General features: G+C 38.8%; 1 protein-coding gene across 2 annotated transcripts in view; it reads right to left on the bottom strand.

Annotated features, from left to right (window-relative positions):
• The window catches only part of LOC146330245 (potassium voltage-gated channel subfamily KQT member 5-like), a 154,418-nt gene that overhangs the window by 27,005 nt on the left and 101,860 nt on the right, over positions 1-25,553 (bottom strand). For both annotated transcript variants that reach the window (XM_084715764.1, XM_084715765.1), the window contains exons 2-6: positions 19,506-19,596; positions 16,217-16,343; positions 8,800-8,975; positions 4,545-4,670; positions 838-948 (exon numbers count right to left, since the gene is read on the bottom strand). In XM_084715764.1, the coding sequence (XP_084571890.1) occupies positions 838-948; positions 4,545-4,670; positions 8,800-8,975; positions 16,217-16,343; positions 19,506-19,596 (631 nt within the window). The remainder of the gene's footprint in view (positions 1-837; positions 949-4,544; positions 4,671-8,799; positions 8,976-16,216; positions 16,344-19,505; positions 19,597-25,553) is intronic.

Raw genomic sequence — 25,553 nt, 5'->3', positions numbered from 1 at the left:
TTGTGTTAATTTTGGTCAGTATACAGCACAGTGCTGTAACCAACTGCTTTATAGTCTTAGGAATGCCGCTATTATTGCAGCTTTCTTTGTGTTAAGTTATTGTCCTCCCCTGAGTATGTTTATTGGTTTGCTAGTACTTATGTTGCCCTTGTCTCATTCTGGTCTTTTTTTTAAAAAAAAGGGTTTTGATCTTCTCATCTCACTCTCTGCAAGAGAGTTAAACAGTGCATTTACCAAAATTCAGTATTATTCAGTATTCAATTCTTGAATTTGTTTATGATTACTACTTTAGGTTCATGCTTTTAATTTGTGAGAATATTTTCATTAAGTGACTTAAATATTTTTACTTACTTGAACTTTTTTGTGGAGTTTTCTTGTAAACAAATTATGTTTATATTCACAACGTTTATCACTGATGCCTAGAAAACATGTTCAATATATTTCTTTCCTCTAAAAAGCTTGTTTTTATACATATATATTTCTGAATATTTTAAAACCTGCATTGTTTACTATGCAAAATTCAACTGAGTCACTTCAATTCTCATATGAAAAGCCCTTCACATATAAAGTGGAAGAAAAAAGTAAATATATGTGTGTGGGAATTTCACCGAAGTAAGTTTTACTTCCTTAAAGTAAACATTCCCTTTAGGTAAACCTCAGAGGCCTGTTATCAAATGTTAGACAAAACATATAAAATCAAATGACACTCACTGTGTAAATAACTTGGCTGCAGCCACTTTAAGCTTCACAAATGGACAAGTCAGAATCGACCTGATAAATCTGCCTGCTCTCCGACACTTAAAACAGAAATGACTGAGTTGAAAACTACAGACTTACTGCTGGCAAGGCAAAGAATGAGATGCCCAGGAGGGCAAACCCTGCAGACAGCATCCGTCCTGTCCACGTCTTTGGTGTCTTGTCCCCATAGCCAATGGTTGTCAGGGTAATCTGAGAAAACAAATTACAGCCATGTTAAATATCAGACAACTATTTTATTGATTTAAAAAAAAGTTACAATGAAACAGCTGACAGACGTTTCTTGAAAGACATGTTCTCATTGGCTAAGAAATTAATTAGTGCGGAATAGATCAATTATCTGACATTAATAAGACCAATATTTGCATTTCTTCATAAAGCAGGACACTTTCTTTATCCTATCCTAACTTAATTTTCTTTATTAACAGCCCATTAACATTTTTAAGACACATTTACTCATAAAATACATGTGAAGATTTTTTTTTCATAACCTGGCAACGTAAAAGTTGTTATTAATGACTTAAATTATCTTTAAAGCATAAATTATTGAAAGTGAATGATTTAGTATTAACATTAGACGGCAATTAATTACACCTTATTAAACCTTATAAGCAGTAGGCCATTTGAGGAAGGATGACATTCCCATTGTTGAGTGCAGGGCAGAGGGGTTGTTCAGATGAATATGTCAGTCTAGTCTGCCTGATTCACTGATACTTAATCTGACTGATGTTTGTGCAAGTTAGAATCTACGGCCTCGACCGTGGCTCTGAAACATCAGCAGCCTAACTACGCTGTGTGTTAATAAATCCAGAGAGCTGTCCGTGGTACTGAAGGAGCAGACAGATTTGTAATTGTAATTTTTCATCTTGGATCTAGAATATTCTCTAAGCTATACTATAAATGCTCAGTTTTATACTACATTACAGCCTATAAGAGCAAGAGGATCGCAGCGATACACTGCTGTATTATTCCTATAATATTTCTACTATCACTGGACCACCCCCCTGTTAAGAATGAATGAATCACCAAGTGCTGTCAAGAGTTTTTATGTTGCATTGCTTTGAGGAGCAAAAACTAAATTCCACTAGTTACTTCATTATTGAGGTGGCAGGGGTGTCTGAATCAAATACTGAAACTATTCACATGAATACATCAGGCTGAATGAGAAAATATACTAAAATATATTTTTTTTGTGATTTGAGTAAAGTGGTTCTTTCAACAAAAATAAAAAACACATTAAAAGCGTTTGTATTCAGCTGTGGCAGACTTGACTAAAAGCCCATCTGCTGGTTACCCAGTGTGTATCTAAGTGGGCTGAACTTGATGTGCCAGAGTTTGTTTGTTTGTTTTAATGGAAAAAATTTATGGTTGCTCTTTAATCGGGCTGCAAAATTAATGGAAATATTATCGGAATGGCAGTACGGCCAAGTGCAATATCCAAATCACAGAAGCTGCAAAAAGAAACGTATGACAAACAGAAAAGTACGGTTGTGCTGCAGAGATTCCCTACAGTGCAGATGTAAGACAACATGTTTGTTGTCACATGATCACGATTTTTATAGTTTTATTCAGTGCAATCGTAATATTGGCCAAAATAATCACAATATATTTTTTTTTACTGTATTGTGCAGCCCTTTACTGTATTGTGCAGTATTGTGCAGCCCTAACTATATTTTATATTTGCATGTTTTTCCCTTGCATACTGCCTAAGTTGAGCCACACTGAGGCATGATTTGAAATGATGGCTTCAGGCAGTGCAATCACAGTGATGATTAGACCTGTGTGGAGGCTTTACAGGAGCAAGTCAGTGTGGCCTTGGTTCTAAGTAAAGTTATGAAAGCCTGTGGCTCCAATGGTTTTGTATTTTGCCTCGGTAAAAATGTGTGTTCTTGTTGTCCTCTATGTGTGAAAACAAACTAATGTCTATAAGGATGATCTGTGCAGACACAATACGAGGCCACTTGGACAATATTTTGACGGACTAAAATGACTTGGGAGCCAATTATGCTTTAATAAAATAATAAACTGAATTAATTGTGATAATGATTGTAATGATACTTGGCAGACCAGGAAAGGAAAAGGAGCATCTAATGCAGTATATTCATTATCTAATACCAGAATTAGCACTGCTTGCCTTCTATCCTCTGTCCGTCTCCTTTTTCTGTCTATCCATCTATCCATTCACGTATTCACGTCTCTCTGTTTTGGCAAACTGATCTCTCTGGATTATATTTTATTCAGGCTCCAGTTCTCTTGCATGACAAAGGTGGCTGCAGCCATTTGGTACAATTATGACTGTTTGAGCCAGTATGAAAATGGTGGTTAATGGAGCCGTGCAGGGCTAATGTTTATGGAGGAGCTGTCAAAGCTCAGAGGCAATGACAAACCCAACAGAAAATAGGAATATTAGCAAAGAGATTTTCAGCGGCAAATGAAAGACATTTATGTGAAGAGATAACAGCACAGAGGTGAGGTGAAAATTTTCTTCTGATGCAAAGAAACATAATCCTGGGTTCAGACTACACAGTATCACCCCAATTATAGCCAGATCTGATAAATGTAGGGCGTTGGGTCAGGAACAACAAAGGGACAATTGATCATTTTATCCCATGTAGTGTGTCACCATGGACAACAACCAATGTCCCAGTTTAAAGAAAAACTTTTTTTTTTTGCCTAACACAACTAATTCCACAATTCAAAGGTAGCCTCTAAGAGCACAGAATGCAGCACAACTGTAGCACGTATCACACACATCACCACTGTTTGTTTACATTGTTGTTTCTAGCCGTCCCATCCCCCTACACCTCCCAGTGACATTACACACATCATGAAAGAAGGCAAGCTTTGATTGGTCTGGGATCAGTGTGTAATCTGTCATGCCTCTCAGTCAAGACACAGCAAGACTTTATGACTCTATAATCCCCTGATAATCATTTAGGTTACGCTAAGCTGATGGTATATTATGGTATACTGTCATCATTGCATGTATCTTTGAGGCCAAGCAAACATGTTGCACATACGTCTTTCCTCTCAAAGGCCAATTTTTTAAATATTAGCATTCTCTTTTCTTTGCTGGTGCACTAAAACATGTCATGGTGCACTATAAGCACCAACTATCAAACATTTGAAATGTATAAAACAATTGGCAGGAAGGTATATCATATCATCATGCAGGTACATCTTAATTTGTATCACATATAAAGTTGAAGCAAAAGGAAATGTATAGTTGAAGTTCAATTTCACTGACTCTCCCTGACCCTCATTAGCTGGAAAACGCAATGGGACCACAGCATTGAGCCGTACCTAAGTCTAATTTCAAATTTAATTATAATAAGAAAATTAATATTTTAGGCTGCTGTAGATTTTTTTCCCCTTCCCCCTTCCCCCTTCCCATTAAAACTTTCTGCTAGAAATGGGAATTCTTCTTTCCAGGTCTTCTGAAGTTTGCTTGAGTATTTGTTTTTCTAAGTATTCTCCATTTCTCTCTCTCTGTTGCTCACACTGGGCAAGCAACTTTTTTCTGCATTACATGCAGCTGTATTGTTGTCTGGACTTTTAGAGTTGTAGGGCATATACATGCTGCCTGAAACTGGTTCTGATAAGAAGTTGGCATAAATTAGGAGAAATACAGGAGAATTGTGACCCTGGGAGGAAACTAGGAGAACACAATGAAAAACAGGAGTCTCCTGGGAAAATCAGGGAGGGTGGCAAGTTAAGTCATCCGTTCTATTCTAAATTTTTTACTGAATCCTGGCAGGTGCAGCAACAGATATTTGTCCAAAACCTACCGTGCCCCACCACAAGGCATCAGCGTAGGTAGCAAACTCCTTGTTGAACTTGTTCTCCACAAGGTAGACGAGGAATGAAGAGAAGATGAGGACCAAGAAGCCGATGTACCAGGCGGTTACCAGCTCCTGCAGGCAGGGGTCAAAACAGACTTTCAGAGTGTAATCGTGGGGAAAAGAGAATTTTGTTAATGCACAAACACTTAAGCATATGAACATTCACTGCTGATCAACCTAAATCTGCTTTACTGTGAACTTTGAGGACAAAACTTTGCATGTAATAGAATGAGCAGGTGATTAAAATGGAAAAGTTATTACCCTTTATTCAATCTGTTTTTTAAATCCACTTCAATCGCTGATGATTATTTTCTGAAATGGAGGTACTGCCCCCCTGCTTTTACAGCGGAGTGAGAGTTTTTCAAAGAGACCTAAATTTACAGGTGCATTACAAGAACATTGCAGGGTTTCGGAGATATCAGCTGTCGAGATGTCTGCCTTCTCTGCAATGTTATTGCAGTTACTCCGTGTTGTTACTCCGTGTTGTTCAAAGCACCCAAAAATACATTTTATACATTTAAAACCAGTGTCTTGCTCCAAAAATCAAGACCCCGTTACTCAAGATAGTATAGATCTGTGAGATTCTAAAGTAGTTTGGGTAGATTCTCTGCAGAAATAAGTAGTTCCGACATGAGACTATTACTATTTGTATAGTTTTACCATAAAAACATTCAAAAGTATTGCTATAGTACATGCCTAATGTCTGATAAAAATAAATGCATACAATGTGGAAGGACCTTTTAAAGAAAAACTGTGAACAACACCTCATCGAGCACAAGCTATGCCATGTTAAAAAGGTATCAAAGAGACTCATATAATCACATCAGTATCACTTTAGGGGTATTTAATTTTCAGGGTCGTAATCATTTTAATCGATACCCAGCCCTAATTATATTTGAGAGAAGGCAGAAATGTCTACAGCTGATAACTCTAAAATTAGACAGTTCACACTTCAACAGTAAAATAGCACTACAGGTCAGGGGAACAATTTGTATTTTTGGTTTTGGGGTGAACTGTACCTTTAAAAGTGGTCGACCATAATACATTATCCTATTTTAATAATATAGTTTTCGTTATTGTTTTGTGAAAACAACATAAAGATTTTTAAAAACTGTGTTTGTAATCATGGCTGAGAATCAAAGTCAACATGGTTTATACATATTTAGTGCAACCAGGAGGTGAGTTGGATATAACGTTTTATAGTCTTAAACAGGGACAAACTCTACTACTACATGCTACTACAGTCACGTTTCTTTTCTACACCTTTACACAACATCAGCTGCCATGTCCCCAGTCAGCTCATTGCCTGTTGTGGGTTTCTATTTGATATTCTCTCACTGTTCCTTTCACACTACATGTATCCAAGTCATAAATATTAAGGTTAAAGTATGGATATACTTAAGAACGGTACCATCTCTGTTAAGTATACATTCGACGTTTTTAAAATTACCAAAGCTGAAAAAAAAGACATTCAGAACTCAGTTCAGTCATTACTGTCCTGCCTGAAATTTGGCTTGCAGCACAGAAAAAGTGTGACTCTCTGTACCAGCACTGTGTGCAGTGTGGGACGAACATAACATGATGCTGTCAGTGAATCACACTTGAAGATCAAGCATCAGGTTTCGAGCTGGGTTCAGGACATACTGTTGTGTGAAGCTGTGGGCTCAGGCCAGGATTGGTTTGGTTATTGTCAAGTGCACTTACTTAAAAAGCATCTCTCCTTCTCACTCTAACTGTGTCAGGTGCCTGACTCCATGTGTATCATGTGTTGCAGGTAGGTACACAATCCCTAGTGGGAAGATTGAAAGATACAGTGTGTACCCAATGTGCTGCATTAGATAACAGGCTAATGTCAGTAATGGATGGAAAAAAAAAAGCGAAAATACAGCCTGAGGTCCCAGGCTCTTTAGTTTTATTATGTTAATTTGTCGGGAACAATTATCTCATACAAAGAAAACAGATGCTTTGTACCAGATTTAGCTGGTAGCTACTGTTTATCTGCAGTTCCTGGGCAGGTCAGGTCAGGTCAGGTCTCAAACTTGACAGTACCAGCACTGTTCAGCTGAGTCGGGGCTTAAAAAGGTGGAACAGGCTGGGTTTGGGTCTCAATTTTAGGTATAACAATGACCTCTAACTATGACTTCACATAAAATTGACTATAAATACCCAGCTTTTTGTTCTGCCATTGATACCATTTACTGCAATAGCTTATGCTGACCGCCAGCTTCCACTGCTAGCTGAGCACCAAACACCACCTCTACCTCCACCTTCATATAAATTGATTTTACCCACTGCTGCTCTTTGCAACATTCTCTACTTCAGCACTGACCCCTGTTTCTGTGTTATTTGATTCAAACTGTCAATTCATTAGAAACATTTGCCTGGTCAGAAACTTCAAGGAGTCATCCTCAGTGGCCCCGAAACCTCTTTCAGAACAGCCTTTACAAAACACGTCCTTGCTACATACAGTACACCGTCTGATATCATTCGACCTCTTCATTTAAGATGTGGTGTTGATTATTCAGTTTGAATGTGCAACTTTGTTACAGGTAAAGAGGAACGATGTCAGCAACAAAGACCTGGGCTAGCCTCTGCTTCTATGGGGGTCAAATTGATCTGAGATACAAGTGAAAAGTTGTTGGTGGATTTGTGTGGGTCGGTCCAGGTGGAGCACAGAGAGATGAGCGTGAATTGAAGTTAAAAAAAAAGGCAAGAAATATCTGAAAAGAACATGTCAGAGAGTAAAAGCTGGACCGAGCTCTAAATATTTCAAAACCAACACTGGGTCTCATACTTCTAAACTAAATATCAAACTGGTCCTTTCTAAGTAAAATTGTACAGCATTTGGTAATTAAAGGCGCAACATTTGCGAAGTGGCCACCTGTCGAAAACTTGGACTAGTATTTACACTGCTAGCACAGGAGCTTTGCACCACCGGGAGGAGACGGGACAGGGAGCAGTGCTTGAATGGGCAGCAGAAGAAGAGCAAGGTGGGCAGGCAGCAGAACCAGTGGACACAGTCGGACCAGGACTGAAAACAGCCTCCAAGACAGAGGTCAGTTTGATGACAGGGAAATAGTACCAAGGGTATTTACAGCAGTTCTGACCAGGACTTTTTGACTTGCTATCACCTCTTGAGGTACGAAATGGTAGTATGAGACAGCCAGCTAGCTGGTTAGCATGTTATCTTCCATAGATATCTCTGCAAATCAATACACAGACGTCTTTGACATAATATCAAAACTGTTATTTTTTCACATTCTGTTGATAATTTCAGTTATTTTTTTAAAGTTTTAAACTGAAATTATTACATATCACATCTTGATCAGGCAACTGACAAATTTCCCAAAGACACAAAAAAGTCCATATGGAATATAGTCTTAAGTATTAAATATTGTATACACTATATTTAATGGTGTTTGTAATGTGCTGTACATCCCATTTACACATACAAGGGGGACAAAATGTTAGAAACAACACCACCACTAACTACCATTTCAGAAATCACCATAAACATGAATCAACACCTCAACATACAGTACTGAGCTTCACAAAGGCAGGACTTCTTACAGGTCTCTGCTATTGGGCTGCATTCTTTTGGTGTACTTACTCTACCATTTATTTACTAAGAGTAATGCATTTCTGAAACAATTTTTGTCATATTTGTTGAAATTCTCTTTACACCCTGACAGGGTGTTGGTGGCTGTTGCAGTAATAAAAACGAGGGCTGTGCCCAAGTCAGCATTTTCAGTGTCGACTGAAACTCAGACCAGTTTCCATCAGTTTTGTAGTTGGGTTTGTAAAAGTTTATGCCTGCTATGCTGTCATCCTGTGTGGCTCTGTGAACAGTGACAAAAACAGGCAGTGATTTGACTGACAAAATGTGGGTCGACTTCCTGATGTTTAGGGGACTGTGCTAGATACAACCCAAACGATTTACAGGCGTCTAAAAGAGTAGAAATGTAGATGTATTATATTGGTTGTGCTTACTCTAATTTCATGACAAAACTCATAATCAACTTATTACCGTGCATGTAAACATACTGCACTACTACTGTGTAATGAGTTCAAGGCATCACACTGGAGGTCATAAGGTCAAGGGTCCATGCTAGCAAGCATCAGGGATCTCCAAGGACTCTCTTCTGTGTATATGTGTGTGTGTGTGTGTGTGTGTGTTAGCCATTAATCTGTGGCAGCCCACCTTGCTATGCGCGTAGACCACAGAGCCCAGAAGCTTCCAGGTGCCTCCTCTTCGGTCCATTCGCACCATGCGTAGGATTTGCAGGAAACGCAGGCTCCGCAGGACTGAGGTGGCGAAGATGTTGCCCTGGCTACCAGCTGACACCACCGCCACCGACGCTATCAGTACTATGATATCTGGAGGGCAGAAATGAAACACACACACACACTGGCTTACCAAAAAACAAGCAGAAATATGCACTGTGACTCATTTTGATCAACTCTGGAAACAAAATACATTTTATCTGGCATCATCTCATACATTTTATTTTTTATTAGGTTCCTAATATACTCAACTGAACGTAAATAATCTTCTAGAGTATGGTCTCTTTAATATGTTGTACTGTTTTAAGTGTGCCTTAAAGGGACAGTTCATGACAAAATCAAAAACATCAGTTTTTCCTCTGGCCTGTAGAACTATTTATCCATCTAGACCGTTTTGGTGTGAGTTGCTGAGATTTGGAGACAGCGGCCATAGAGATGTCTGCCTTCTCTTAAATATAATAAAGATGGTTTTCTAGAAGTTCAAAATTCAACAGCAATGTCTCTTTCCAGAAATCATGATCCTGTTGTGAGCAGTTTCATGTAGGAACTATTTCAGATCAGTACTTGGTATCAGCTGATATGCAAACTACAGGCACTGAGGGATTGGGATCACAAAAAAGGAAATTTTATTGCAACATCTCTACCATTAAAGTTTACGTCCCACGCTGACACAAGCACAAACCTCTTGTCCTTGAGTAGATGCACACTTCCAAATGCAGGGTGGGCAGGTAGTTTGATAGAATGAAAATAGTTCATGAGTCTAATATAATTTTAATTTTAGGGTGAACTGTCCTTTAATGCTGTCTTTGTGTAACTGTATTCTAAAGACTTTCCTTGACACAGTGTGTTTTTTTGTTATCTCTGATTTTATGTTATTTATTTTCATTGTATCTATTTTCACTGATTATAAATATAATGTAACTCAAGTATAACATGGACTCACATAGTGATTTATTTGAGACTTTTTGAGGCAAAAGCAATATTTGCATCACCCAAGATAAAGTGATATAAAAGGATTACTCACACTAGCTTCAAAATCCAACCTAAAGGCAAGTATATCTCACTAATATTGATTTTTATGTGAAGCTGGCCTCACACACACAGACTCATCTGAGCCTGGGGGTCACAGTATCTGGGACTGGCTTGATGTCTTTCATGTTGCTGCAATAACAGCAGCTCAGTGTTGTCAGCACACTCTTACCCCTCACATATCCCAACAAAGACTCCATATTACTAGAGCCGATCAACAGTGCAATAATGTATTGTGTACTCTTCCTATTGTATATACACTATATGTTTGTATAAGTCTCCTAGCTGCCACATCGATCTGTGCACTCAAACAGGACAGTGAAATTGGATAAAGCATTGTTCCATGAACAATATTTCTTCACACACAGTATATCTGAAATGATTAAGATCTCTGCAGTGCAGGCCTTTGAGATTCTAACTGTTCGGGGGTTTCATCATTTCATTTTCTCATAAGCACATATAAGTGCGGGCAAACTGTATGTGCTGCAGATTATGACAGACAGATACACCAGACAGGAGCACACATACAGCTCCGACCCTGTTAAGAGGAAGTTCACAAAGAAACCACAAAGAACAAGTGAATAACATCAAACCCACAAAGATAACATACAGCTGAAGAAACACACTCCTCTGACTCTTTCTCCTTCTCCTCTCAAAAAGATCTTCCATTTCAGTCCATTCCACATGAAACACTACACTGGAGTAGTGTTTTCTTTAGCTAACTCTGTGCAGGAGGTTTCCCTTTTGCCGAACCCATTTTCTGAGAGAAAATGCTAGCCCAGGTATGGCTAATGGCTCCTGTTCTAAAGCCTAGCACAGTTGACCCACAGCGGGGAGAGGGAAAAGGGGAAAGGTCAGCAGCAGCACCATAAAAAATACATTAATGATACCAAGGAGATGAGAGACACCGGCGAACCTGTAGAGCTACAGAGGATTCACTCCCTTTGAAGGTGCAGAGAAACATAAGGAAGGTGAATAACAGAAAGACAGATGTGTGTGTGTAAGTTTGATTATCAGTGTGTTTGATCATGGTGCGCGCCCATGCCGCAACCATCAGTCTCATGGGTTGAAAACAAAGTCCACACCCACATCATGTTTTCATTTTACAACAAAAACAATGCCACAGACCAAACGAGCGTTTTAGCACAGTTTCAGACATAAATAACCTCTGTCCATATTAACATGTCTGAAAACACATATCCAATGGCCATGTGTGTGCTGGTGAAGACAGGAAGCAGATTTTATATTCTGTAGTTTGATGCTTTGTTGTAGAAAACACTATTAAATGAAACACAGTAGTGGCAAAATGTAAGACCAGAGATTTCTATGCTTGCCTTCATTCCTCATCCATGTTGCATTAACTGTAGGTAAAGGCTGATGTTTCTTTTCTTCCAGAATATGGTCACATGATAGGGGCCCGACCAAACAGGGATGGACAAGGGTGACTGATAAGATCCAATCAGAATCCCTCCCAGCTGGCAGGGACAATCACATTACAGTTAAATGTTGGCGATTTAAAAGGGGTTGCATCCAAAATATTATTTTGAGGTTGCCTGGCAGAAATTTGCACTCTACTGCGTGCACGCTTCTAGTGTGATTTGTTTTGGGAAAGATGGGTTACTGTGGACTAAAAGCATATTAGGCAATGTGCAACAAACTGTGATGAATATTTTTGCTGGCATTCAGTACATCAGTGTGATTTTGTAAAATTGTGAGACTCAATTGCTGCAATTAAGTATTCTTTTAGGTTCTTGTACTTTTATGAGTAAGTATGCTTTACACTATGTAATTAACTTATTTACTATTAAAGTTATAATCCAGTACTGAGTAGCCAACAATCTGAATTAATATCCAAACCTTTCGTCTGCATATTTGCAGCCAATAAGGCTATCTGATTGCAAACAGGCCAGTGAAAACCATGACATACGGATGAAAACAAACTCAGGTTCAGGTTTTGAGACATGACTGTGACCACTGATCAGAACAGAGCAGGAGCTGGGAGTGATTTAGACTGAGGATTTAGAGAAATCAAAAACCCCATTCAATTGAATGATACAGCATTAAACATCAACCATTAAAAAGTAACAAACTAAATTAAATATTAAATCAAATTAAAGTGACAGTTCACGTCAAAATCAAAAATGTATATTTTCCCTCTTACCTGTATTGTTCAGCCATTGAGCTCTCTGTCTTTTATCCAGTATAATGGAACTAAATAGAACCACCTGGTTATTCAAGATAATCCACAGACGAGTGTCTGAAGAACTATTTTCTTTCTAGTAGAAATAGTTCTGGTATATTCTACAGTAGAAATAAAATAGTTCCTACATGAAACTGCTCACAACACGGTCTGTGGGTTATCTTGAGCACCGAAGTCATGCTTTCTGAAAGAGAAACTGCTGCTGCACTTTTCAGTTGTATTTTTTGTCACTTTGAGTGCCACAAGTCAAGTGCCATTTAGTTCAATGATATTCATGGGAAGACCAATATTTTCAAAACTCACACCAAACAATCTAGATGGATAAAACATGTATTTTGGATTTAGAGATGACTGTCCTTTTAAAGCAGCTTGAAGAAGCCTCTTAAGGGGGCTCGAAGAGGCCCCCGTCTCTCCTTTATCAGGTCTTATTTTGCTGACATTGTGTGGTCTGTCTTGTACAGTAATGAACCTGGTGAATTTGCATTGCCATGCATGTAATATTTCACAAAATCTGCTTCCTCTATTAGTGTAGCTTCTGATATGTCTATATCATATTGAGATACTGTCCAGCCCCAACTGAAATGAACAGGAAGCAAAATCTGATGTGATCGCACCATTAACACCTACATGCCTGTTAAATGCTCATGTTATGTCCCCACTTTGTAGGTTTATGTCACATACTAGAAAATTAACTTATTTTTGCTCTTCATACTGATATCGAGTGTTAAATCTTTAATCGGAACTAAAGCTATCAAATAGCAGAGGCAGACTGTAGAATATGGGTTTTGCTGAAAATCCTTGAATAATATGTCATCACCACCTAAGTTTAGTCAAATACAATACCGCTTCCCCATATTGTGTTATGTGGGTGAAAATAGAGGAAATAAATATGTTGGAAGAGCAAAAAAAAAAAAAATCTGACTTCTATTCTTTCTCTCTGGATTTTCATTGCAGGTGTTTCACTGATTTTCCAAGTTGCTTCCAAACTACAGTGCAGTGCCATCATTTCTGTGAGGCATACACTTCCGAACTGAGATAATCACTATTTAAAAGAAAAAAATAACAGCCATGTAATTAAATAAAATAGCAGAAAATCAAGAATTATTGAGTGATAACTCCAGATTATTATTTTTCTTTCCAAATTACATTTCGATACTACACAGCATTAACTGTTGTGACGTTCAGGCAAACCCTTGAGTGTGGAACCCAACAGGGAAATCACACAAACATATCAGGAAGATTGTATTAATACCACAGTCCATCCTCAGGCACACCATTACAACACATTTACAAAGACATTTTGTGAGGGCCAGCCCCAGTGAATGATGGGAACTGTGCAGCAGGAGTCATTCATTCAGGTTGTCAGCAGCTGTGTTTCTTTCCCAGTCCTCAGGGAGTGTCCATACTGGAGGATTTGGTCCTAATGGGCTTCAAATGACCAACATGGACAAATCAACTGCTTACACCACTCGAGGTGAAATTGGTTCCAGTAATTTATGAGTTCACTCTGGTCACTGAGGGACTCAAATATGTTTATGCACTTGTACATGTAAGAAACTGCCCTTAAATATACATGAACAGAAACACACACAGCCTCAGTAGCTTCGCTGACTTCTGAGATCTGGATCTTACCAGTCAAGAATGAGCACAGAATAGAGAGGACTACACAGCCCTGCTAATATAGCTTTTGGTCACATTGGTTTTATATTTTCTTTTAGTATTAAAATTCTGCATGCAACCTGATAATCTGATCACATGCAGAGTTTTCACAGAAGCAGTAAACTACTTCCTTTGGCAAGCATCATTTTGGCACCAACATGACTCCGTACAGTCCAGCCAAGTTGTTTACATGCATATTTGATGCTGTGTAAGTGAGGATCCTTGGTGCCACAAATAAACTGGTTATCAGAATAGTTCTGTCTGGCATGATCCACCAGCAAACATTTTAAGAGTAATGTTTGATTTAAAATATTCAGTATTAATTGTAGATATTACAGCGGAAGGATGTTTTATGGCTCATTATTTGTCAAAGGGCATATTAAATAATATTAACTTATAACAGAGTGATCCATCTATAGTAACCAGTAAACATGATACTGTCCACACTTATATATCCTGAAGTATAGCAGTAAGTTTAATATTATGTAACAAAGTAATGTCAACTCAAGGTCTACTTACTAGCTTTGTCAGGACTTTCAGTTGTATTACACAGTCTTTATTAGTTAATGGAACTGGCTCAGGTGTTGTCATATAACCTGAGATTAAAAAAACTGAACAATTTTGATAATTTTTCCATCATTATTCTCATTTTAACTAAGAAATATATTGAAATTATTTTATGCCTTATCGCTAGACAAGAATCTAATGTTATTGTTGCCTTTGAAAACGCAATGCAAAAGATTTGCTTGACTAACATTAAAAAAAAGTTTGACTTTGACTTGGTATTCATGAATTGAGACTTGAGACAGATGACTCTATAGGATTTGACATTTTTTAAATAAAATATTAAAATTTTTCTAGATATTGAGTTTTTGAAAAATGATGAGGGTGATTTATAGTGCAATGCGCACAAACCTGGCAACCTACTGGGGCACGGTGGACCAGCTGAAGCCAATAAAAACAATCTGGGGACTGATAAGGAGCCATTTAACGAGTTCAACTATGTAGGCATGTTACTAACTACACACAGCTACAGGATCATGACTAAATGGTTACAGGTGTAATGCTAGTCTCCTCATGACATGTTATTGTACCTCCTTCTCTTCGTATGACTTGACTTCTGATTTGCTTGACATGTGCAATTACACACACACAGCACCCACAGCAATGTGGGAATTGATTGAGACTTGAAGGTTAAGACTCGAGACTTGCTTGAGACTTGAAGGTGTGCAACTTACTCCCACCTCTGTACAGTACAGCTGTAGCAGATACAGTCTGTAGATGGTTTGAGGAGGATGTGTTTGGCTTAGTGCCTCTGCAGAAGAAGCTTCAGACTGAAAGGTCCCACAGACAGAGGAGAGTGTTAAATCCTCTAAACATTTAACTGTAAATATTGATGCTTTCATTATGTATTTACTCACTTATTGTTTTCACTTTCGCCTGTCAGTCGAACATAATTTATTACTCCATCTGCACTGGAGAAAAAAGTCCTCAGGAGACGACAAAACTTGACAGTTATTGTTTTTGTCTGTCAAAATTCTCCCGTTCCACAGTGACTTATAAATTAAATGAAGTAGCAGCTGGGCTGTAATCTAAAAACAAAATGTTCACATTATAGCTGTGATGTTGTGCAAAACTCCCATAATCCCCTTCTCATACTTAAATTCGATTACATCACACTGTGCGAGATGAAGACACGTTATTACACAGCACAGACACAAGGTGTCTCTCTGCAAGGAAGTTAGGGTTAACTTAATTTATTTGATTTTCCTGTGAAAACCACAAACTCTTGCTGGAGCTGATCATCACATGTACCTGCATCACCTCCACCTGTGTCTCTACTGCTCAGATCCTCTGAGTTCATCTTAATATCTCTTTAATTTCATCACTTTATCCCATCATCCCTCTCAGTATTTCATACTCTCTGTCACACCCTGGCTCAATTTCTCTTGTTTTATCTTCTCTCTGTTGTTTTATTAATATTCCCTCAGTGCTGGCAAACTACAGTACCCGCTACTGAGTGTCACGTCGGGATCTCACGGCACCCCGCGTGACCTCTAAGCTCTGCTTTTCCTCCCTCCCTCGAGCACCCTACTGTACTTTCCAAGAAGGCAGCAGAGAGATCCATGTCTAAACAGTGGAAAGAATAAAAGGCAGTAAATGCAACCTCATTAAGTAAATGCTCTCTGCTCTTATGAGCTCTGACCACAACTGAAAATGACGCAAGCAAACTCTGGTCAATAGCGTGCTGTGGAAGAGTGCTTATGTCTTAACTATCAAACTGCATTCACAGAGAGGACAACTGCGGTCCACTGGAGGGCAACTGGAAGGTGAACCAATGAAGGAGAAGAAATGGTACCAGTGATGGGAAAAAAAATCTTTTTTTTCTGGAGGAACTATCTGTGTTTCCACAAAAGAGACTCAACAAAAAGGTCCAATAACTCACCTATGACGCAGAAAGGCTTCCTGGCAAAACGGAGTCGTCCCTGCCATCCTCTGTAGCGACAGCAGCATCCTGCCGACCAGATTCGGATGATGTACTCCAACCCAAACACCACAATCATCACAAACTCCTGTCCAACAAGACAGAAACAAAACTTGTGTTGGCAGTATGTTAATGCTGGCAGCAAATAACACTGAAGTCACTGCTGTTATGACTGTGAGTGTGCTGTGGCTGCAATTAGCTAGTTAGCAAGTTAGTTCAGTTAGTGGTCCTATAAGACTCGGGCACAGACCTCCGAGTCAGTTTGATGGTCAAATACAATACTGAGGTGATTTATAGCAGCTCCAACCAGGATCTGAGTCCAGGGACAATGAGGACACAATGGGTTCAGGCAGGGACATCATCCATCATATGGATAAGTCTCTCAGTATGTTACATTGGAAGTTATTTATTCCAGTGTTTCAAACAATGAGACTTGTGTGAAGTTATACTGTGTTGAAATAAATGAACAAAATGTTTAAACTCTTTGCTGGTTGTTCAGATACAGTCAGAATCTTAATTGCTTTTGCCGTTAGCATTGTTGTTAACAGGTGGCATGTTTTCATGACCCCAAAATATATATTTAAATAATTAAATGAATATCATAAACATGTGATGACTAGTCGACTAATGGCTTGAACTAACGACTACCTGTCGACAAGGAAAGGCCAGGATTAATAAAATGTACTTGTGGTGTCACTTGGCAGGAATACTGCACTGCAGCTAGCATGGTTTGACTCTTGATGGTAATAATGTTAGCAACCTTAAATACAGCTAGGGAAATAAAGGGAAATAAAGGGAAATTCATCTGTAAATCTTCAATTGTTTTCATCTTGCCAGAGTTTTCATCTCTGGCAAGTGGCAAAACTGTCCACAGCATCCTGCAGTTATATCCAGTGTCACAACTGGGAAAACAGCGTCACCCCTTTTTTGTGAATTGTGAATTAGAAAGTAGTCCGCCCAACATCCACAAAGTAACTCCGTTTATTTATTAACATCATTCTAATTGTAGACTGATATGGATTAATCACCATTTTTCTATCTCTTCTTATATGATACATACTGTTTGGTTGTTATGTTTGCCCTTCATGAAACTGCTCACAACAAGGTCTGTGGGTTATTTTGAGCAACAGGGTCCTGATTTCTGGAAAGAGATGCTTGTTTAGGATTTTTCAAATGTATTTGTTTTTGTGCTTCGAGCAGCACAGGACTCGTGCTGTTTAATCCCATTACATTTGAAAGAAGGCAGAAAACTCTACAGCCAGTATCTCCAAAACCAGTCAACTCACACCAGAACAGTACAGATACATAACCAGCGCTACAGGCCAGAAGAAAGATTAACATTTTTTATTCTGAGAGTGAACTGTCTCTTTAACAGTGTTTTGATGTAGTGTTATAAAATGTTGATTCTCCCCAACCTCCTCCTGTATTTATGTAAGTCATAAATACTTTCATTCGCTTTATTTAAATTGAAATTACAGTGTGGTCTGATAATAAATAATATTATATGTCATAATATTGTATGTCTTCTAGCTGCATACAAAATGTTTGTGTGTGATTTTCAGTGCGGAGTGGGAGAGAGGAAGATGAAGAGGAAGAGGACACAGAGAAAGAGCAAGAGCAGGATGAACCAGGTGAAAAACTGAATAGGGAGTTTAAGATCGTCATAGTGACAAAACAGTAACTGTTTAGCTCTGAGAGAGAAGTATTTCACAATAGTGTTTCTCACATATGGTTAAAGCCTCAGGGTCTGACCTCGAGTCACTCCTGGTAGCAGAGTCATTATATATGAGTCAGTGCTCATCATCGCATTATTAATGCAATGTTTCTGTCATTAATGAAAATGGATGCCAGGTTGACAAAGTACTGTGTCTGATAATGACTGTAACAGGTTGTCTGATGATGCACACACATTGATTCATCTTCCATTTGATCACAACACTAATACAATTAGTGCAAAACAATTTGTGAAATGGTTGTTACTGCTGCAGGGCCAATCGTGCAGGAAAAACTCGACTGTATTAAAAAAGCTACCTCTCCTTTCAGTCAGAAGCTTCAGAAAAACACACTGAGAGGCTTTTAAAAAGCCTTTTTGCCCACCAGTAGCTCACTCTGTCCTTCCTGACTTTCTGTCTGAAGGCAACGCTGAACTCCTTTTATTGTCATTAGTACTTCATGTCAGAATAGTCTCCACTCTGAGGGTAGACATTTAAATGAATGAGCCACTGATCTTGGTGTGCTATTTATATAGAGGAGGTACTCTCTGTAATCCTAATTGAGTACTTCATATCTCCTCTCTAAACTTTGGAAGCTTTCCACCACTTTCCACCAATGAAATGGAAAAAGAAAACCCTGTAAGTCATTATGATGAGAAATTTTCTTAAAATATGACTTAAGTCATTCCTTTGAGAAACTTTCTCATTATATTGCCAATACTTTGAGCTAAGTAAGTCACTGTTTTGAGAAAGTTTCTCATTATTTTACAAAACTAAGTCATTATTTTGAGGTACTTTGTAATTTCCATGAAGTTTTTAATCATTATGACTTACAGGTTATTTTCTTTCATTACACTGAAAGAAATTGATTTTCGTACTCCACTGTTACAGTGACTGTTGCTCAGGTTTTCTATTTACACTCTACCATTTTCTACTTCATGACATTCACTTGAGGGCCTTAACTACTGGCTGGCTGGCTGGCTGGCTGGCTGGCTGGATGACTGGCTGGCTGGCTGGATGGATGGGTGGACTGGATAAACAGTTGGTCTCCTCCCCTCCCCACATGCAACAGCCACTCATTTTGTTAATTTGCGTTGTTTTTCCCTTTCTGGTTCTGACAGTAGGCCTGAAATTCTGAACCATCCTGAAAAATATTTTCACAGTAGAACTGAGCTGAACCGTGGCTCAGGTTGAACTGGACTGAAATAAACTCCTTCAGTCAGAATGAGGTTGGGGTGTAATTTTGTTCAGACCAAACTAAAAAGTCCAAAAGTCGGGATAAAATGGACTAGGTGTGAAAGGGCCTCTAGGTCTTTTAAAGATACCGTAAAGATATGTATTGAGACTGGAAACAAAAGTGTCAGCGCCCTGTCATGGAAAAAATACAGACATACAAATATATGATTTCTGTACTGCGATTTCTTGTTGCCAGTAGATCAGACCAGACAATTAATCGGTCAAGCTCTAGCATGAAGGGAAGAAGGACTGAAAAAAAAGGTATCACTTAAGAGAGAAGTGTGAACTGTCCAGTTTCTTACCAGGATGAGGAGACAATAAGAGGAGAAGTCCTGATGAGCCGGGATGGTTGAGAACACAGAGAGGACCAGACAGCTGAAGACCAAGATGAACCTAAACAGAAAAACAAAGGAGAGAATCATAAATACGACATACACACACACACAGTTGCACAGGAAGACATCAATGGTCTGACATCTGAAACCGCCACACTGACGAGCACATCAAATCTCAAATTCCAAAACATTATTTCCGCTGGTCACAAACATGCTGTTGATCATAAAAGTGTGTACTGAAGTGGAAATGTCCGCTGTATTTTCCTCCGTGACAAACTCTTGAACCCATTCTGGCACTGCAGAAGAACCAGAACACCAACAACCTGGCAGGACAATCACAGAACTGATTTCCTCTCTGCAGTGAACCGTGAGCCCAACTATTATTCAATTTCCTGAGATATCAAGTTAATCATGCTTGTTTGTGTAACATGATTTGCAAGAAACAAGCAGTGAAACTGCGGCTATTGGAAAACAAGCAACATCCGACCATTTCCACACTCTGACTGTCGCTCCCTCCGCCAGGAAACCGTAGCCTTCCATCTTCGTAACCATAACATGCTTTTTTTCCATCACATAAATCTTCCAAAAACACATCATTGTCTGAAATATGAGCGCGGGGTTTAGAGTTACGGTGGCTCTTGATGCTAAATGGTGTGAGCACATCTGCATTTTATCATCTCAGATCTCTGCATAAGCCTGCTGTTTGACATGACTGTGTGTACTTTTCAGTGTTGTCCAAGGAGAGGCTGAAGTAAAGCAGACACAGTTTTCTTCAGTCCTGCTTCATGTTTGTACAGTTTGTACAGTGTACACTAATAATTCAAACTGGAGCTAAGCCCTGACCTTTAGGCCTCGAAATCTGTGAGAAATTTTCACTTCAAAAAAGAGGCTCACTGTCAGATCACAGGTTTCATGATAATAAGAGTAGGTAGTGTACGGTGCCTGCTGCGGCTGAAAACCAAAACTTGGGGTTTGATGTGTTCATGGTTACAGAACCACCTTTGCAGATGAAGACCTATCTGATAGACTCAGGGAGAAATCATATTCAGATACGACAGTGTTTGATTTGCACTGTTTGGGGGAGCCCTATTTTTCAAGAGTTGGAGGGTACTGTATACAAGCCTGTGCATACATAAATGTATCTGTCTATGTGCAAAAATATACAATCCAATATACAATATAATATACAATATATTTCAATTTTATTTAACCGAAACAACAGAGAAATTGAAAAAATATTTACCATTGCAATGTTTTTTTAAAATCACTTACTACTGACAGAAAAAGGATAACGTACATTACATGTGTTGAGTGTGTCACCATGCAAGTACACAACTCAACAAAATATGTAACATAGGTCTAGTGTTGTTACACATTAAAGCTCTAAGATGTCAGTTCTGGTTGATCTGTCAACACCTAGTGAACAGTTTGTCCATCACAGGGGGGTAGGAAATGTGTTTTGAGCAGCTACTCCGTCTGACCCGATGGATGTGTTTACATTAGTTTACATCAAACTCAAACAGATTCATCATTCAGTCCTGGGACCAGCTGTTCTGATCTTGAGCATACACACAAATTCATTTTTTTCCTCATAAGGTGCACATGTATTCCTTTCAAATAAAGTGCCAGACCCTGCCACTGACAATGCAAACTACATTACAGAGAGAATTAAATACATTTAATGGATATAAAGCCTCACATACTCTATATTTGGTCAGGTACTGAAAAAATATTTGAAAAAAGAAAAAAGAGGGCAAATGAGTTCTTTGCAAGTATTCACGTCCTGGAATAAACACTGATCTTAGGTCGACACGTCACACTTCTCACATACTATTGACACATTATTACGCATACAAAACATACATGGATCAAATTTAACATACTTCACACTTTTAATCTTGGTTTGTGTGTGAACATGAGAACATGCATCACACATGCATTGTAAGCTGTAACCAGTTTATTGCCATGAAAATACAGGCTGAGGATTTAAATACTGTATTTCTTAGTCAGTGCAATATGATGATGTTGCTTTGTCAACATTTAGTACAGTGTTATATGCATTCTCAAAAGGCTTTTGCCCATTTTATTTCATTCCTGCTTGCAAAAAATGTCTTTATTAGCAGTATAAAATCTCAGTGGCAGCCCCTTGGTGCCAGCTTGACCCCAGATTATCAGAAAGTTGAAAGGAAGTCTGAAAGGAAGTCTTTCTAGCTTGAAAATGGGGGGCCATCAGGATAACATCCAGTTTGTGAATGACCCCTGTGTGAAAATGGTGGGTGTGCAGACTGGGTCAGTGACCCATAGCCCACAGTACAGTGCAGGGCTGTGCTGTTCTGACCCCAGCTGGGCCCTCTTTGACATCCAGAGAGCCAAAATGAAGGTCAAAATTTTCCACAGCCACAAGGATGGTTATGTCATTATTCCTCGACCGCTGCGTTCTCCTCCTGTTCTGTCACAGACACAGAGAGCCGCTGGAGGTTCTCAGTGTAATAAAAGCATAAAGTATCAAAAGTTTGAGGTTTGCTCTGTTGACATTTCCAAAGATTTGAATAATGTGATTTTGATTGGAGGAAAACATCTAGTGACAAGCATTGTGGTGCTGTCAGCTGAAAAGCAAGCTCCTTGTCACCGCCACACCTACGCCTCTCGCACTTACAAGGTTGTCAGACCGAAAATTACAGAGTGACAATCAACTCCCTTCATCCATAGCCTAACTCGTGTTTCAATTTTAAATATATATTTACTTTAAATGGGAATAGAGAACTACTGAAAAGCACACTGACAGCGTCATTAAGCTCTCAACAAAGTTCACAAATTAATCCCACAAACTAGTGTTCTCAGCTGGCCTTGGGATCTGTGCGTCATGATGCCCTACGCTCACAGTCGACAGAATTAATCTGGAGAGTGTCGCTCTGCACTCCGAGCAGAGTGATCACTCTTAACCTTCCAAACAGAAACGGCTAAAAAATAAAGCTGGTCTGCACACAAACACACCCTCACAGTTGCAACACAGACACATCTGTCCGTCCACCCACTCATCCAAGCACTTCCTCCACTCACACATAAACAGAATGAGACCCTGCACTATTGCACGAGCGAAGAGTGCTGCTCTGATTTGCATAATTTAATTGATTTGTTTGCAAATTGAGTTAGAAGACTAACGACGGATGTCCGCACACTGCAACTGGTGGATAAAACAGATACAGGCTACAACACATCTGTGATGCTCTTAGTTATCTGTGCACAGAGCGATTGTGAGATTTGGCGTAGCCCTCTGCCCTGGAATCCAATTGGCTGCCCCGGCACCCTCCTACGAGAGTCCGAAGGTGATAGGTTATTAGCTTTTAACTCTCAGAACCACTATATGAATTATTATATGTCAGAAAATCAGTCAGATAACGATACACAAAACAACGAAAGAAAGAAACCAAAACAACTACAAAGAGATGCAAAACAACAACTACGAGATGGAAAACAGCTATAAAGGGACACCAAACAATCACAAAATGATGCAAAACAACAACAAAGCAACACAAAACAATGAATAAGAGATGCAAAACAACAATAGAAACATAAAAAGTTAAAACCAGCTACACACAGATGCAACACAACTACAAAGAGATGCAAAACAACAATGTGACGCAAAACACCCACAAAGAGATGCAAAAAAAAAAAAAAAACAACTACAAGCAGACACAAAACAACTTCAAAGAGATGAAAAATGACCACAAAGACACACAAGACAACAACAAAGACACAACACAACTACAAAGTAATCAAAATTAGTCTTGTTTTGAATCTATGAGCAGTTATGGGTATTTTACACATCTGCATCCGGGGGTCTGTTGTCTCATAATTGTCCATGGTAGGAGGAGTTATCAATATTAGTTATTTATTAATGTTATTTCATATTCAAATATTAGAGGTCAATTCATTGCACTTAACAGTTTAACTAATAATAATCTACAGTTTGTTCTTTCCAAGAACTCAGTCCTTTTTGTTCCTCTGTGCCACACTAGAGACCAGACCACACAGAGCCTGGATCGTGTGTCAGGTGAAGGACCTTTCTTTTCATTCCTTCACTGAACCAAGATAAACGTACACTGTGGACAGAGAAAATCAATGCAACCTCTGGACCCAGGAGTGTAATGTGTGAAGAACCATTACTCTGATGACTCCTGGTCATGTGTTAATGAGTCACAGCACAGACTAATGATACTGTAACGATCACATCTGACTGGGTCGCTTATGACGGATGAATACAGAAGAAGCTCTCACTCACATGACATGTAGACATGTCCTCTGATGCTGTCCATGGTCCTGAAACCAAATTCTGCTCCTGCCTTTGATTATTCCCGTGGGTTGTTGATTCATCATGAAGTTATGCTTACAGTGCACTGTCATGGCATCTAATATGGCTTGATATGAACGGAGATATTTAATTGTCTGTGTCTTTGTGGCTAATAACTATCTTTTCCTATTACCCTGCCATCTAAACAGTGTCTCAGTTCCAAACCACATAATACTACTATTCTTGCCAGTTAATATACCAGAAACAAATGTACTTCAACATGTTGAGCAAACAGGAAATAACATAAGAAGTGTACAAACAGATGGCCACACTTGTCGTCATTTTTAAAAGATATGTATCCCCTCTTCCATATTGTGGGAATAGCATCCATCAAAAACCACAAACATGGGGTGCCCCTATACCGCAGTCTGTAGAGCGTGCACCCCATGTACTGAGGCTATTGGTTCTCTGCAGCAACCACCACTTCAAATCCCACCTGCGGCCCATTGTCATATCATATCTTCAGCTGTCACTATCAAAAATAAAAAGGCAAAAGTCAAAAAAATAATCATAAAAAACAAACAAACAAACAAACCACACACTAAAAAAATCAAGGGGAACTATATTACACCTAGTTTTATCACTTTTCCAGTGTGAACACTAAGCCTGCAACTAGCAAATACTCCCATTATCAATCAATTATTCTCCAATTAATCCACTAAAAGGGCACTAAATCAGTTTGTAGAGTCTTTCTGAGCTTATGTCATTAGATATAGGTCAATGAGGTGAAGAGGACAGCAGTTATCATTCTCAAATACCATCGCTGGGATTGCAGACATAATAAAAATGGATTTGACTTCTTAAATTAAGCTGAGCCGGGTGAGCAGGGGAAGTGTGTGTCATGTTAATGTCAGCTCTGTGTTATCCTTAGATACTTTATGAGGTGGTGAAGATACAGAGTGAAACCTAAAACCTAATAAAAATTCTGTTTGCGGTCCTAAAAACAGTGATGTATGTCAGCCTCGTGGATGTCTGTCTGCCGTTAGGCTGGGTTACACAACATGGATTCATTTTTAAACCAGATTAAATCATATCTTAACTTGAAATTATGCTGAACCAAACTTTTAAACTATCTTAAATAAAAAAGATTTAATTTAAACCTTTTAAGAGTTTAGTTTTTACTCTAAACTGATATTAAATTTAATTTTGTTGCACCAAAACTTTAAACTCCAGTTCTATCTGTGATCTTGTATTAACTTTAAATTTACACTTGAGGAGGTTTAATTTTTAAAATGGCTGTTTCTTTCTTTTTTTGGGGGGGATAGATTGAGCACAATGATCAAGCTAAGGGACAAAGTCAATTGAGTTTTATGAGTTGATCATTCAGCCAATAACATTTGTTCATTAAGGAACACTGAGGAGTAAAACCCCCACCCCTTTTATTAGTTTTTAACTGTGCACCAGAGCTCTGCTTAATTTTAAAAGTAATTTATTCATTTAAACATAGTTCAGTCAGACACTTCAGGTTTTGGAATGTTGATTCAGCAGCAGAACATAATTTGAGTTTCCCGTCTAGGCTCCGACTTCATCACTCCCCACCCGTTAAGTTACACAGAGATATAAAGGGAGTGATGAGCAAATTCTTGAACCCTCCCATCAGAGCCTACTCTGAGAGTACCTACTGAGAGTGAGGTATGTCCAAGTGAATGGCAGGGCAGCTTGAG

Source organism: Lutjanus erythropterus, chromosome 3, assembly GCF_056507025.1.
Source record: "Lutjanus erythropterus isolate fLutEry1 chromosome 3, fLutEry1.hap2, whole genome shotgun sequence".
Classification (NCBI taxonomy): domain Eukaryota; kingdom Metazoa; phylum Chordata; class Actinopteri; order Lutjaniformes; family Lutjanidae; genus Lutjanus; species Lutjanus erythropterus.
This window is presented reverse-complemented; position numbering and strand designations above follow the sequence as displayed.